Source organism: Centruroides sculpturatus, unplaced genomic scaffold, assembly GCF_000671375.1.
Source record: "Centruroides sculpturatus isolate CEXI.00-Female unplaced genomic scaffold, Cexi_2.0 scaffold1430, whole genome shotgun sequence".
Taxonomy (NCBI): Eukaryota; Metazoa; Arthropoda; class Arachnida; order Scorpiones; family Buthidae; genus Centruroides; species Centruroides sculpturatus.
Genome location: NW_019385757.1, coordinates 3838 through 19600, shown reverse-complemented (window position 1 = coordinate 19600; position 15763 = coordinate 3838). Strand labels below are relative to the sequence as shown.

Sequence of the window (15763 nt, the reverse complement as noted above, 5' to 3'; positions counted from 1 at the left end):
CATATACCTCTTGCTTCTGGGAAAATCTTCAATCTCACTTTTCTCAATTTCTATTTAGCCAATCTCCATGAAATTTTTTTTATTCAATGCAGAACATGATTATAACAAACACTATTTATCAGGCATTCTAGTCAAGCTTCTACTAGTAGTAGTTTTTGATGCTCTATTTGATTTTCCAATCTGGAAGTTTCTATGTTACACAGATGTTGACTTATACCTTATTAAAAACCTCAACATCTTTTGATCTGATCTGATGTGGTTCAGCCAAACTAATTACAGGTAGCCCTCGGNACACCCGGACAAAATCCAACGAACTTTCGCGCCTTTTCTTTTTTGACGTTGCCAGCCACTCTTGTTGGCAAGTGTTGCCAGACAGAGTTCGTGATCTTGGCAAGTGTTGCCAGACAGTGTTCAGGATCTCTGGCGCTGGCGGCCACATATCCATTACATATTGTTTGATACTTAAAGTGGTCTGTAACTGATTGTAATTAATTGTGTGTAGAACTCTCTATTGCTGATTTGGTTATAGAAAACATGAAAAAGAATTTATTGTATGGATCTTGTGAGATTGTGAGGGATGCAACAACAAGCGGGCCCACCAACAGCGAAAGGGGAAACTTGGAGAAACACGTGGTGGATACAACCCGATCAGGGTGCGTACCCGGGGTGAGAGATTTATCGGAGGGTGTGGGAGTTAGGGACGGAAGTGAAGGAGGAGAGGGGGGAAAAGGAGGAAAGGGTCAGAGTTGAACCGTTCTTCGCCCGCGCTTGACATCGTTGACCGTTAACTGTGTAACCCGCCGTACGAATAATAAAGTGTCTCATCCGTATTCTCATTCGTAGTCTCATCCTTTCGGGTATTGCACATAGACACGACATAAATTGGTGCCGTGACCAGGATTTGGCCAGAACCGACGCCAACAGGTACGCAATTCTCTTGTTACTACCGTTATCCGATCCGTTGTCGTCCCGCTCATCGTTACGGGCTTTCGCCACCATATTGCCCGTCCTCTCCGTCGTTCGCAGAACAAATTTCATTACCCCACCGTCACCATTGATCGAAATATGACCGAGACATTTCCAAACGGAACAAATCCAAATTCCACCAAGGAATTGAGCAAGCTCAGACGCCGCCGTAATACAATTAGAACGTCCGTGACGAAAACGATCGGCAAGATCAACGCCATTTCGGACTCGACGCCGTCCGAGGAAATCGAACTGTCCCGTGACATGTTAAACGAATGGCTTAGGGAGTTAAAGATATTAGATGAAGCTATTCACGATAAACTCGAGGACACGGAATACGAAACCAACGCCGCTGCCTGTGAGGAGAGAGAAGAATCTACCCGACTTGCCGTCATTAGAGCCCAACGAATCCTCGACCGTAGGAACGCCGCATCCGACCTCACCCCGGCAAGCCCCATCAGTCCCGATTCCCCGTCCTTTACCAGGCAACCTCAGGCAACCATTCGCACCAGATTACCCGCCTTGGTCCTTGAATCGTTCGAAGGAGAAATAGCTAAATGGCAACGCTTCTGGGAACAGTTCACAGCAGCCATTGATGAGGATCCAAATATACCGGACATTGAGAAGCATGTCTTCCTTCGGGGATATCTTCGAGGTGAGGCTAAGCGTCTAGTCGATGGCATCGCCATAACCGCAGGGACGTACGCGGAGACCAAGGCACGATTACTGAAGAAGTACGGAGATAAGAACCGTATAATTCAGGCACACATCGACTATCTAGAGAGCTTACAACCTTTAATCCATCCGACCGCCGCCGAATTGAATGACCTCTTCGTTGAGTGCAATAATAGAGTGCATGCCCTGAAGGCGCTGGGGGAGCCCATTAGCCACTACGGACGCATCCTAATGCCGAAAATCCTTCGGGCCTTCCCAGATTCCTTGTGTGAACGATGGCTCATTCATGCTCGTCATAAGGGTACCAGTGAATCTGATCTGGAACTATTGCTGAAGTTTGTGGGAGACGAAATAGACGGCATCACTACTGCCGCTACTATCCATGGAACACAACACCAATTTATGACAAGAGAAGAACCCCGAGCTACAGCAGCCGCTCTAGCAGTCCGAACGAGGAATAAGTCCACGGGAAGAAACTCTAAAGGGAGAGGATCCTCCTATCCCCCGTGTGCCTTCTGCAACAGTTTCCTCCACTTCAGTTCTGACTGCTCACTCATAACAAATCCGAGAAAACGCGCAGAGAAACTGCGCGAGACCAACCGTTGTTTTCTGTGCTTAGGCCAAAACCATACCGCTCGCAATTGTCCTCGACGAGGAAAACTGACATGTCGTCGATGTGGACGCAATCATCACGTTTCGATATGTGAAGCAGACCCAACGCGGACTCACATGACGGTCGCAGCTAACAGACCGACACCACCCATGACCCAACCCCCAACATCTGCTCCGGGGTTTGATCCCTCAACTATTAGCACATCTCGAGCCACAGTGAGTAAAATCGATGTGAACTCAGACTTTACATATCTACAGACAGCTCGAGTTTGGGTTCATGGAGCAAAGGGTACCGCAAGACAAGTTAGATGTGTCTTAGATCCAGGAACCCAAAGGAGTTTCATTGGCACCCCCCTCATTGACTCGCTAGAACTGGAGGTGATTGGATATGAACCGTTGGCAATTCAAGCCTTTGAATCAGATGCTAGTACCTACACATCACGTCGACGAGTGCGACTCACTTTGTCCAGCTGTGTCAGCAGATTTGCTACATCCTTAATAGCTGCAGAATCTTCGAATACGTACCTCCCTCATCCGACAGTATCACAGTTCGCCTACCCCGTCAGTGAGATGCCACCACTAGAACTTGCAGATCCACAGCAGGAGTCATGTGATTTACCCATTGAAATACTAATCGGATCCGACTTTTATTGGCAATTTGTCAAAACGGAAAGCCCTATTCGCATAAATGATACTCTGACATTAGTCCCATCGCACTTTGGATGGATTTTGAACGGTAACCGGACTAATGTTTCAATTCACCCAGTCCAGGTTAATAGTATTACAACCCCTTTGGACCCGATACTACGGTCAATGTGGGATCTGGATACCCTCGGCATCCGAGAGTCGGAGGAAAAGTTGTTGACCGTCCATGATGCACATCTGCTCGACGGATTCCGTCAATCGTTCCAGATCAAGGGAGGAAGGGCAGAGGTCCGTCTGCCCTGGAAGCAGAACATCCGCCTCACAGATACAAACCGCACAACTGCTCTGCGCCGTTTTGAGTCCCTACGTCGCAGATTCAGCAAAGATATAGAGTTCAGCAATATGTACACACGCCACATGCTCAACTACTTCTCCAACGGTTATGTGGAACGGGTTGACGAACAAGCAACATTACAACAGACCTACTACTTGCCACATCACGCAGCAATCCGAAGTAAACACAACATTTCCAAATGGCGCATCGTATTTGATGCTTCTTCTCATGTGAAAGGACACCCTGCCCTCAATGATGCCTTGGAAGTGGGGACCCAACCTGATGCCGGACATCATAGCGACACTACTCCGCTTATGGCAGTCAAGCCTTCCTCCAGCTAACCTTGCACCCCGATGATCGAGATGTCACCCGCTTCTTCTGGTTTAAGGTGATCACCGACGAAAAGAGGCATCTACATACCACGAAGGAATTGGCTGTCTACCGGTTCCAACGCCTGCCTTTCGGACTAGCTTCCAGTCCATTTCTCCTGTCAGCCGCCCTCCGGGAACTTGCTGCCAGTTCCACGATCAGCCACCCCTCAGCTGCCCACATACTGGATAAAGGGCTATATATGGACAACTTTTCAGCAGGAGACGATACTGATCCCGCTGTCATACAAATATATCGGGACATTACAGATATGATGGGTCAGATCCAGCTTCCTATGGCAAAATGGGCTACCAATTCGGAATTGCTGAAGAAGCTGTGGGAAGACACGAATATAGCTTACACCCAGAAAACACGAATTCTCGGAGTAGACTGGGACACCGCAAAGGATGAATTCTCCATAGACTATAACGGCGTCGTTTCGGATGCAGTGGAACACCCCGGTACGAAACGCCTGCTACTTGCCGCAACATCCCGTTTCTACGATCCTCTCGGATTATTCGCACCCGTCTCCATTACGGGGAAAATCATTTTCCAAGACACTTGGCTCCGCGGACTCCAATGGGATGAAGTCCTGCCAGCAGACATCTCAACTCATTGGAAACACTGGCTAGAAGACCTACAACATTTGTCATTTGTGTCCATACCAAGATGGATCAAAACGACAAGACTTAACCTACATCGAGCAAATATCCACGTCTTCTGTGATGCTAGCGAGCGTGCCTACGGTGCTGTTATTTACATCCGTACCAATCTTCCATCAGGCATTTCCACATGTCTTCTCTGCAGCAAAGCTCGTCTAGCCCCCATCAAAAGGGTTACCTTACCTCGGCTAGAACTGCTTGCAGCCTTGGTGGGTTGTCGCCTGTTAAAATACATTACTACGGAAACCAACCTTCAAAGAGAGAGCGCTGTCCTTTGGAGTGACGCCAAGGTGATCTTGGGTTGGATCCGTGGACACCCCAATCGATGGAAGACCTTTGTACAAAACCGAGTGTCGGAGATTCAAAGCATCACCAACCCAAATCAATGGCGCCATTGCCCCGGCACAGACAATCCAGCTGACCACTTATCCCGAGGCCTAACGGCGGAACACCTACGCAGTTGCACATCCTGGTGGCGCGGTCCCCAGTGGTTATCACAAACAGAAGAATACTGGCCGGCCAATGACCATCCGACACCATCCGATTGCGCCACAGAAGAACGCAAACATGTGGTCACCCTGCACACTGCAGCCTATATCGAGTTGTTAGATATATCTCGCTTCAGTAGCTACATACGCCTCCTCCGAGTAACAGCTTGGATCCTCCGCTTCATTACACTTTGCAAAATTCACCCCCGGAATAACCACCCGAAAGGAGAACTCTCAGCAGATGAAGTAAGCTCAGCGAGAGACCACTGGATCAGATCAGTACAGAAGACATATTTCGCTAACGAGTTAATAGCACTCAATTCCGGTGCACTCATATCAGAAAAATCACCCAATTATCGCTTCCACCCATTCCTGTCCAATGGGATCCTAAAAGTAGGGGGCCGATTACAATTTGCAGATGTCCGCGCTTCCACACAGCATCCAATTCTACTAGACGGCCGACACACCTTTACCCGTCTCCTCATCATGGACTGCCACTTACGCCTGGGGCATCTGGGCACTCGTGTGGTTCTTGCCAACCTGAGAGAAGAGTTCTGGATCCTGCGAGCTCGTCAAGTCATCAAGACCGTGCTGCATAGATGCCTACCGTGCCAGCGCCAAAGGAGTCAGCCTTACCAAGAAACCGAAGCCCCCCTCCCTCCTGACCGTGTATTACCCTCTCCGCCTTTCTCAATCACAGGAGTAGACTTTGCCGGCCCACTGTATATCCGAAAGGGTCAGTCGATAGAGAAGTCGTACATTACACTGTTCACCTGCGCCACTACGAGAGCTGTACATCTAGAGCTGTCTTCGAGCATGTCAACAGACAGTTTCCTCCTTTGTTTACAGTGCTTTGTAGGACGGCGAGGCCTCCCTCGCAAAATTTACTCCGACAATGCCAAATCATTCCACGCAGCCAACAAAGAACTACGGGATCTCTGGCAGTCACTCTCTGATAAGCAGATTGCCCACTACTCTGCCCACCACGGCATCACTTGGATCTTTAATGTGGAGAAGGCGGCTTGGTGGGGAGGATGGTGGGAGAGAATGGTGGGGAGCGTGAAGAGATGCCTCCGCAAGATACTAGGGAAAAGCCTAGTAAATGCAGAACAGATGTCTACCGTACTCACCGGGGTAGAAGCCGCCCTCAATAACAGGCCTCTGGTACACAATTATGACACCGAGGAGCCAGAAGCACTTACTCCCTCTCACTTCTTGATAGGGAAAAGAATCTCTGACCTCCCAGAGCCTAATAATCATACCCCAATTCATGACCTCGTGAGACAGTGGCGTCACCTACAGTCCATCATCGACAGCTTCTGGAGACGATGGCAAAAGGAATACTTGCTTGACCTACAAAGCTTTCATCAGGTTCGTAGGGTCAAGAAGAAACTGCCACCACCCCGGGAAGGAGCGCTTGTCCTTCTTAGGGAGGACTCGCTGCCTAGACAGATGTGGAGGACAGCCGTAATCGAGGAGCTAATTACCGGCCGCGATGGTTGCGTGCGAACATGCCGTCTGAGGCTCCCTGATCAGAAGCGCATCAGCCGCCCCATCCAATTGGTCCTCCCATTAGAAGCAGAGGACCAAGGTGGGGAGGATGTGAGGGATGCAACAACAAGCGGGCCCACCAACAGCGAAAGGGGAAACTTGGAGAAACACGTGGTGGATACGACCCGATCAGGGTGCGTACCCGGGGTGAGAGATTTATCGGAGGGTGTGGGAGTTAGGGACGGAAGTGAAGGAGGAGAGGGGGAAAAAGGAGGAAAGGGTCAGAGTTGAACCGTTCTTCGCCCGCGCTTGACATCGTTGACCGTTAACTGTGTAACCCGCCGTACGAATAATAAAGTGTCTCATCCTTATTCTCATTTGTAGTCTCATCCTTTCGGGTATTGCACATAGACACAACATAGATAACATCAGTTTCTTAATTGTGATGACTTTATGGTTATTTTAGTCTTTTAGTATAACTTGTGTATTTTTTATCTGGTAATCTTTATCTGGTAATCTAAACACCAACTGAATAGGACTACTTTAGTCTGAAATGCATTTTGGATGTATTGTATACATATTAGATTTAATTATTGTAAAGTGTCTTTGCTTTGTAGCCTTAAGTATAAAATAAATATAAGAAATTTTGTGTTTGTATTCACTGGTGTCATAAGCTCTAACATAAATAACTGGTTTAAGTTAGTAGAAACGTTTAATGAAATTAAGGGCAAAAAGCAATAAACAATATATTGAAAAATAACATTTTTAGACCCACTTGATGCATCATTAGCTCTTCATGCAGAACTTTAGAACAACTACAAAAGGAATTGACAGTTCTGCATGAAGAACTGTGATTGCCCAAATGAGTTCAAAAACATTACTTTTCAAATAAACTTATTGATTTTTTCAACTTAGTAGTTTATCTGTTCAATTTTGTACATGGTGCTAAGTTTTAGACAATTTTTTGATAAATATTTATTAGTTTTTACTTATTTGAAAGGTATTACATTTGATAACCACTAAATACAGACTTTTAACACTGACAACACTCTCAGTAACCAAAATTCAACAAAATAATTCACATAAATTCAGCAAAGATTTTCTTCCATTGTAAATGAACATCATCAGCCTATGTTGCTTGATCTTTGAATAACTGAGGTTGGAATGTGTAGATTCAAATATGTGACAGCTCATTCTTTGGAGGAGTCAGAATTGTGGTCTTCTTGTGGATCCAAAGATAAGTTATGGAATGGCAGTGATGTAGGCAAAGTTTCCATGCTGGTGAAAAAGTTTCTGTGTCATTAAAGTTAATGGCCATGCATCTCAAAGCAGCCCTGTGTATCTCCAATAGGTCCAGGTATCAGAGTTGTGCTCTATTTTGTATGTGATGGAGAATTCTCACTTGGTCAAATGGGCCAAGACATCAGGGCCTCAGGCATATGCTGCAAAGGCTGTGGAGATGTGACCCTTATTTATATTCATCTAAGGTTCTTTCAAACTGATGGTTATATATATATATGTTGGCTAGTGGCCTACATACTCAAGTGATCTATTGCATATATTGTCCTGAAGTGAGATGGAATACACCCTAATAAGTGTCGCCAGTTGGGAGGGTCCTTGACATTCCTGATAAGAGACAAAATGGTAGGAGGGAGTCCTTTTGAAAGCCAGTATGATGGAATACAAGTTGTTGTGTCTAGTGAAATTGCCAGACACAACAACTTGTATTCCATCTTTACATTCTTGTTATAATTCATTTTCTCTGAAAAATCTTTCTAAATCTAGCAGAAAATATTTAATATTAAAATGTGTTTTTAATATTTTGCTTGTATATGATTAAATAATTATATTAAAATAAAATTTTTTATAAACATAATATTTTTATTTAACTATTTTATTTTATATTAAAATGAATATAAATTTATTTTGGAGTGGAGAAAATATAATTTGTTAATTTTTTTAGACTGTTAGACCTTATTATCCCTTCAATAATATATTAGTGGAAGATTTTACAATAGGATCAGAAAATTGTAAAAATGTTAAAGGATATTGTAATGGTCCACTTAAATCTGGCACAAAATATAAAGTGAAAATTCGAGCCTTTGTTTCACCTACAAATTTTTCTGATACCGTCTTTTCACCACCAATTCAGACAGGTTTGTTCAAATTAGTTTAACAATTTATTTATTTATTTATTAAAACATCTAATAATTTTTTCATTTATTTTCTTTTTAGACACAGATAATAAATTATTGATTATAATAGTATTGGTAACACTTACATTAGTACTATTCATTATTCTAATAATTGTGATGTTAAAGAGAAGAGGAAGTATATTTTCAAGAAAACAACGAAATTCTGTAAACAAAGAAGACACTTTATCAATCACAGAAAGTGAATTAATTACAAAGTAAGCTAAAACAACACTTGATGTGAATTTGATTTGTTTGCTTTTTGTTAATTTTATATTGTTGTCTTTTTTCCATATTTAGTCGACCAATCAAATTGAAGGATTTTCTTGACCACTATAACATTATGTCAGCAGATTCAGATTTTAGGTTTTCTGAAGAATTTGAGTTACTGAAACATGTTGGGAGAGAGAAGCTCTGTGCAGCAGCTGATCTACCAGTTAACCGTCCCAAAAATAGATTTACAAATATACTACCATATGACCATTCTCGAGTAAAATTGTTACCTACTGACGATGAAGAAGGTTCTGATTATATAAATGCCAATTACATTCCTGTAAGTTTTTTTATTTTTTTGTAGCAGAAATTTCAAATATTATACATATCAGTTATATGTAATAATGTAAGGACTAGAATAACTTTATGGTATAAGAACTGTTTCAAGATTTGCATATTTGATAACTTTAGGATGATAACCTTTTTTAGAGAGCTGACAAATTTAATCTACATGAATGGATGGTTCCAAAAGAAGAGATAGACCAATTCCTTTTTTAACCCTCGGTTAAGCGCGCGGGGTTATATAGAACCCCGCGCGCACAACTGTGCGTGAATCATTAACGCGCTTTACCGAGGGTTAAAACTAAATTTAATGTTTCTAGTTAAACTTAATTGTTATACATTGAAGTTCTTATTTCCTTCTAATAATATTACAATAAGTTTTTTGATACAGAAAAAGAGATATTCAAGAACTGGTGGTGAAGTACTTGTCAGTCTCAAAAGGATATTCTAGGGTCAAATTCAGCAGAGTTGAATAATTATTTAGAATCAGATGTGGAAATATTTACCTGTTTCTTTTCAATGATTTGAATTGGGAGAGATTTCTTTTTTCATTGCTTTTTGTCAAAAGATGATTTTATGGGTAGTGAGTGAGAGGGACTCTCATGAATATGTTAGTAGTTTCCATCATCATCAATTATGGGTAGTGAGTGAGAGGGACTCTCACTCACTCACCCATAATTGATGATGATGGAAACTACTAACATATTCATGGTTGATCACTTGATTTTAAGTTATCTAGATAAGTTCAGAGAGAGCAGTGAGAGGATTGTTGAAGTTGTGATAACACAGATGACTCTGTTTCACCTTATGATAAAGATGAACAACTCTGATGCAGAGGGGTGAGGAACTTCTCTTTAACATTTTTCCTGTCTTTGGTCTACCAAACTGCAGTATTTAAGTAAATTAAATTAATGTAGTAATTATAAGTTGTTGTATTATTGTCAACTTAGTTGAATCCATTTGGGCCTTTTTTACATTACATGTCTATAGACCTCTTTGTGCTTTTTGAGTAATGAGAGATTCTTGATTTCTTAATCTTACTACTAAAAAGTATGAAACTTTTTATTAAGAATATGATCATCTTTTTTATTTTGATAAATTTGAATTGTTTAGAGAAATGCACATTGATATTCATGCAAATAAAGCAAAAAGATGATATCATTTTTAATGTTGATTTTGCAAATTATTATTTTGAATTAAATTTAATAATTATTAAATAAACCTGAAATAAAATTATTAAATTTAATTCAAAAATTATGTAACTTATTAGTTAATGTTATAGTATAAGATAGCAGTCTAACAACTTAGTGTAAAAAAACTATTTTATTGTTGTTGTATTAGCTTTTGATCTGGAATTTGGGTATTTCTGTAATAATTAGATATTTTTTTACAGAAATTATTTTATATTAATTATTAATAGTAAGCCAGACTATAGTCAAATAACAGTCTAGTATGTTTTGGCAAAAGAAGAATTTTCTCCGTTAATTCACCATTATTATTTGGCATTAATGTTACTTAATATCAGTGTTGTTGTAACAGTGATATGTAATAACAAGTTGTCTCAAAATTTCTATAAAGTGTAGACTAAGCTCTTCTTATAGTATGAATTGGCGCATATAAATTTTAAAACATTTTGCAACTTTAAAATGCTAAAAATTATAAATTTAATCTCAAATTTTATTAACATTAGATTATTAGGTTTTTGAAATATTTTAATTATTTCCAAACTCCCTTGTAATTACACTTCCCACTCTCAGTTTGAGGGCAAATGTTAATGAACTAGTCTAAAAATGAAAACAAAATAAAAAATGTCTATAAAGTGTAGACTAAGCTCTTCTTATAGTATGAATTGGCGCATATAAATTTTAAAACATTTTGCAACTTTAAATGCTAAAAATTATAAATTTAATCTCAAATTTTATTAACATTAGATTATTAGGTTTTTGAAATATTTTAATTATTTCCAAACTCCCTTGTAATTACANTCCGCGGAACATAATTGACAAACTGGTGTCGGGACCTGACAAGATCTAGAATTCACCCTCTAGATCGTTTTTAAACATTTTTAATCGCTCTCCTATAAAAAGTTAAGAGAACCGATCTCACGATCGCGTGCCCGTAAGTGGCGTAACTGTGGTTACGTCCCTGGCTGATCTCACACTGTTTTTTTCTTTATTACTAGAGTGTTAAGAAACACAAGGCATTTTACATCATCTTTATTAATCTTCCATAGGCCGATATGTGTTTCAGGCAAGGCCCCTCATCTGTCAGCATTACATCTGGAATTTTAGAAGATTAATTGGGGCTCCATTTAAATAAGTTGCTTCTAAAGAAATCTTAAATAATGTCACTTAAAATTTTTTTAATAATAGAGGATACAAACACTAATACAATGTTTTATTATTTATTTTTTGTTTATTTAAATTTTTTGTACTTAAGCCTGGTCCCTCTGAATTACAGGCCCTAGATATTTGTCTTATCTGTCTATTGGTTAATCTTGAACTGACTGATATAATAAAGTTTTAGTATAAAATCAAATTTTTACAAAAATAAAAATTAGTTTCCTTTGTCTGAAATAAGTAAAATAATTTATTTTATATTTATTTAAACAAAAAACAGTTATTTTCTTTTTAGAAATTATTGCTATTAATTCTTTGAAGATAAACAGTAATATGATTACTTTTAAGGATAATTAATAAGATTATTTGTATGTTATAAGATTTAGTTAAATACTTATTTTATTATGTAGAATAAATTGATATATAAAATGAATAAGTATCCAGTTTTGTATTTAAGAACTAATTTTACATCTAGGGATTTAATTCTCTAAGGGAATTTATTGTTACCCAAGGACCTTTACATAGCACCAGAGATGATTTCTGGAGAATGGTTTGGGAACAGAATTGCAGGGCTATTATTATGTTAACTCGTTGTATTGAAAAAGGAAGAGAAAAATGTGATCATTATTGGCCTTTTGATACACAACCTGTTTATTATGGAGATATCCAAGTAACTATTTTAAATGAATCTCAGTATCCTCATTGGACCATATCAGAATTTAAAGTTTGTAGGGTATGTTTAAATTTAATATATCTGATTTTACAATTACTAGCTGTAGTAATCAATTTTCATATTATTATTGTTCTTGTTTTACATTGAAGGGAGAACAGTCAAGAATTGTACGACATTTCCATTTTACAACATGGCCTGATTTTGGAGTTCCCGATCCCCCACAGATATTAGTGAAATTTGTAAGGGCTTTCAGAGAAAGAATTATTCCTGATTCAAAACCAGTTGTTGTACATTGCAGGTACTGATATTTATTGAATGTAACATAATAAAAATATAAAATAATTATGATGAATTACAGGAGTTAAAAGTATAGAATAACTTATCTAAATTAAATGAATTTTGTCACAAATCTAAAGAATAATTTTAGCTGCTTTTGTTGCATAAGATATTTTAAAGTGGCATATGGCTATCAACTGGTTAAATGAAAGATTGTTACTGAATGGACATATTACCAATAGCGATGGAAAATAAGGTAAAAGGATGGAAAATGAACAAGTGAAAACATGAGATCTATTGAAATGGACATAATAGAGAATAAAAGTACTAATGCAGTTTTGGAAAAGAAAACAAAAATGATGACAGCATTTTTCTAGGGAATTAAATAGTTAAACTATAATGAAGAAAGAGAGGGTGTATAAAATAACCTTATATACAAATACTTTATATGAACATTATCAATGTTAAAGAATTCAATCTTTTTAAAAATATTCTGTCACAATTAGTTATGACAGAATATTTGTCATGACAGAAACAATGATCTACATCAAAACAGTTGATGTCAGTGATCATAATAGGCTACATAATAGCTTTTAATTACTCAAAATTGCCTGTTAATGTATTTTTGAAAGTTTGGGATGACATGCCAGCTAAGTTATATATACAAGCAATGTTTCAAGAGTACAGTACTTCTGTAAGTTATTGTGTAATCTTGAGATGAAATTTTGTGTAAATGGCCCTAGATAAATGAATCCATGTAACTTTACTATAATTATACAGTAAAATACCTCTTTGATATAATATGTTACTCTTTTATGTATGTATGTATTTATATGTTAAGTTCATGCAATCCAAAAAATAAACTGATGAATTGAAGTATTGAAGCACATTGATGAGTTTTGGCATTTCAAAATCAAAGATTTAACCTATAGCCATAAACCTAAGTTAAATATATTGTTATATACAGTACTATAATATAGTTTTCTTAATAAAGTTACTTTTTGTAAAATGGAAATCTGCCAAAACAGAAAACTCTGATTGATATTGTGATATTTTGTTGTAAACAGGTTTTACTATGTTTATATTTTGGAGAAGTGATATGTTGTTTAATTACAAATTTCATTTATTATGTATAACTGTCTGATTAAAATGATTTAATTGAAACTTTTAACTGTAATTTTTAGTGCGGGTGTAGGAAGATCAGGAACATTTATAGCTCTGGATCGACTTCTTCAGAACATTCAAAAATATGATTTTGTCGATATATTTGGAATTGTTTATGAAATGAGGAAAGAAAGAGTTTGGATGGTTCAGAATGAAGTAAGAAATTTTTATTTCATTTATTTATCTAATAATGTAACAACTAATTAGTGAGATAAATATAGTGATATAAAGTTGAAGTGAAGAATGATACATTACTTATATTTTGCATTAATTAAATATTGGTACAGATGAATTCATAATAAACCAATATATATACACAGTATATATGTTGTGTGTATATATATATTTTATTCAAAATATATATATATATATATATTTTTTGAATAAAACACTAATATATATATTAGTGTTTTTTATTCAAAACTATAGCCATAGATTCTGTCAAAACAATGTTTATTCATGAAATGATAATATAAAAGTAGTTTTTCATATAGCATTAGAGGATGTTATAATAAAGATAACATCCTAGTACTTTTAAACACAAACTTTTTATCATCAGGAACACAATTAGGAAACAAACACAAAACAAGCAATTATTTATGAAATTTCTGTTCTGTTTCATAGGATTATATAAAATCTTTCCAATAAGAATTTTATTTTTGTTAAACAAGTATGTTTTATAATAAATATTTTTCTTTTAAACAGCAACAATATATTTGTATTTATCAATGTCTGTTATGCGTATTGGAAGGAAAGGAAGATATATTAGATTCACTAAGACCTGAAGTTCATGATAATCAGGCTTTTGAAGGTACTATTTAGTTTCTTCTATTTTAGCTCATTATTGAATTAACTAAAAATAATCTTTTCACAGATGATGAAGGAATTGCTGAATCTGGAATTTAAGTGATTTTTATACTGGATTACAAAGTAAAGAAATGTTTAGCTGTAAAAGTGCAAGTTATTTTTTAATGTAATGAAACCATTGTGATTTTATTTTTATACAAACATTTTTTATTAAAAAATGATAATTTCTGTAATTTTTACAAAAATGGATGCTACAGAAATTTCATTTAAATTTCAGGGATGACAGATTTATATATATATATATATGAAAAGTGTATATATCTAAAATTTTTAATCTATTTATATATTTATTTTTCTTAATGCAATACAGTTTTGTTGATTTTTTTTTATAAAATTGGTGTTAAGGGAAGAAACCTATTCATATTTTCCAGAAATGTTAAAAATGAGAATGAATATTCTATTGTTAAATTTATTTGTAAAGTCATAATTATTGAATAAATATTTTATTTAATTTGGCTTGTTCAGTTGATTGATGGAATGGTTCATTTGATGATAGTCACTTTGCAAATGTTGGGTGATTAAAGAAGTTCACCTGGTTTTGCATTAGAGCTAGTAGAACTGAGTTGAGTTGAACCTGTACACAGGCAAAGAAAACTGCTTTGGGAAAACATGTGCGTCTTTGGGTTGGATAAGTACTGAAATGCGGTTCTTGTTTTCTTCTTGTGATAATGAACAACAGCTTTCTGCCACACAAAACTTCAAAAAATAACTGTTGTGTGGTTAATTGTAGTGTTACCTATATTACTGTGCTGCCAGGTACAAAGTTTTATTCGTTCCCAAATGAACAATACCCTGGCAAAAAATCATTAAAAACATTATATTATGTGTTCCACTAAAGTACTCGATTATGTGTTGCTTTATAAATTTATTGTGTTCAAATTACTAGCAAATTATTGAAATATGTATACATTATAAAATGACTTCAAAAACCAAAATTAAAATGTCAATTTTTTTTAATTTGATTACATGACAAATGTAATCGCCTTGTATCATTACTTGTTTCTAATTGTAAATGCATGTCATTCATTCTTGTATTGATAACTATGTAAATATTGAAAGAAAAAAGAAATACCTTAATTTCAATATGGTAGAGTTTGTTGGGTTTGGGAAACAACTTCTCTAGTGATGATAGTTGAACCTCGATTCATGTTTGGTTCTGTATTCTTGTCCAATAAAATTTCTATTAGTTTGGAAACGTGTCCACATTTAAACAGTTTCTCTCCTTTTTTTAAATTACTTTTTCTCAAGGTTTTGGTTGAGATTGCATCAAAACTGCACTGCCTTCTAAGAAACATTATTTGTTGGGTCCAAAAAGGAGAAGCATGTGCTGCCCAGGGTTGTTCCAAGCCTTTCTAAAAAAGGTACTAAAACAAGTACTAGATAACAAAAAATAGTACTAAGTTTTCTTTAAAAAATTGACCAGTAATGTGCAATAGTATTTTTTAAAAATCGATA

The 15763-nt window shown here is 36.9% G+C and overlaps 3 protein-coding genes across 3 annotated transcripts; all 3 read left to right on the top strand.

Annotated features, from left to right (window-relative positions):
* Positions 1-1065: 1065 nt before the first annotated feature.
* On the top strand, positions 1066-3573 carry LOC111641823. The gene has a single exon (XM_023388057.1). It carries the CDS (start codon positions 1066-1068, stop codon positions 3571-3573), a length of 2508 nt encoding a protein of 835 aa, XP_023243825.1.
* Positions 3574-3803: 230 nt separating this feature from the next.
* On the top strand, positions 3804-6533 carry LOC111641822. Its single transcript, XM_023388055.1, has one exon. The coding sequence runs from the start codon at positions 3804-3806 to the stop codon at positions 6531-6533; it is 2730 nt and encodes a 909-aa protein (XP_023243823.1).
* A 1654-nt stretch (positions 6534-8187) lies between these two features.
* Positions 8188-14525, top strand: LOC111641826 (tyrosine-protein phosphatase 10D-like). Its single transcript, XM_023388059.1, has 8 exons — positions 8188-8398; positions 8478-8652; positions 8735-8987; positions 11804-12061; positions 12151-12299; positions 13462-13597; positions 14147-14252; positions 14316-14525. The coding sequence occupies exons 2-8, from the start codon at positions 8555-8557 to the stop codon at positions 14345-14347; spliced, it is 1032 nt and encodes a 343-aa protein (XP_023243827.1). The 5' UTR covers positions 8188-8398; positions 8478-8554; the 3' UTR covers positions 14348-14525.
* Positions 14526-15763: the final 1238 nt, after the last annotated feature.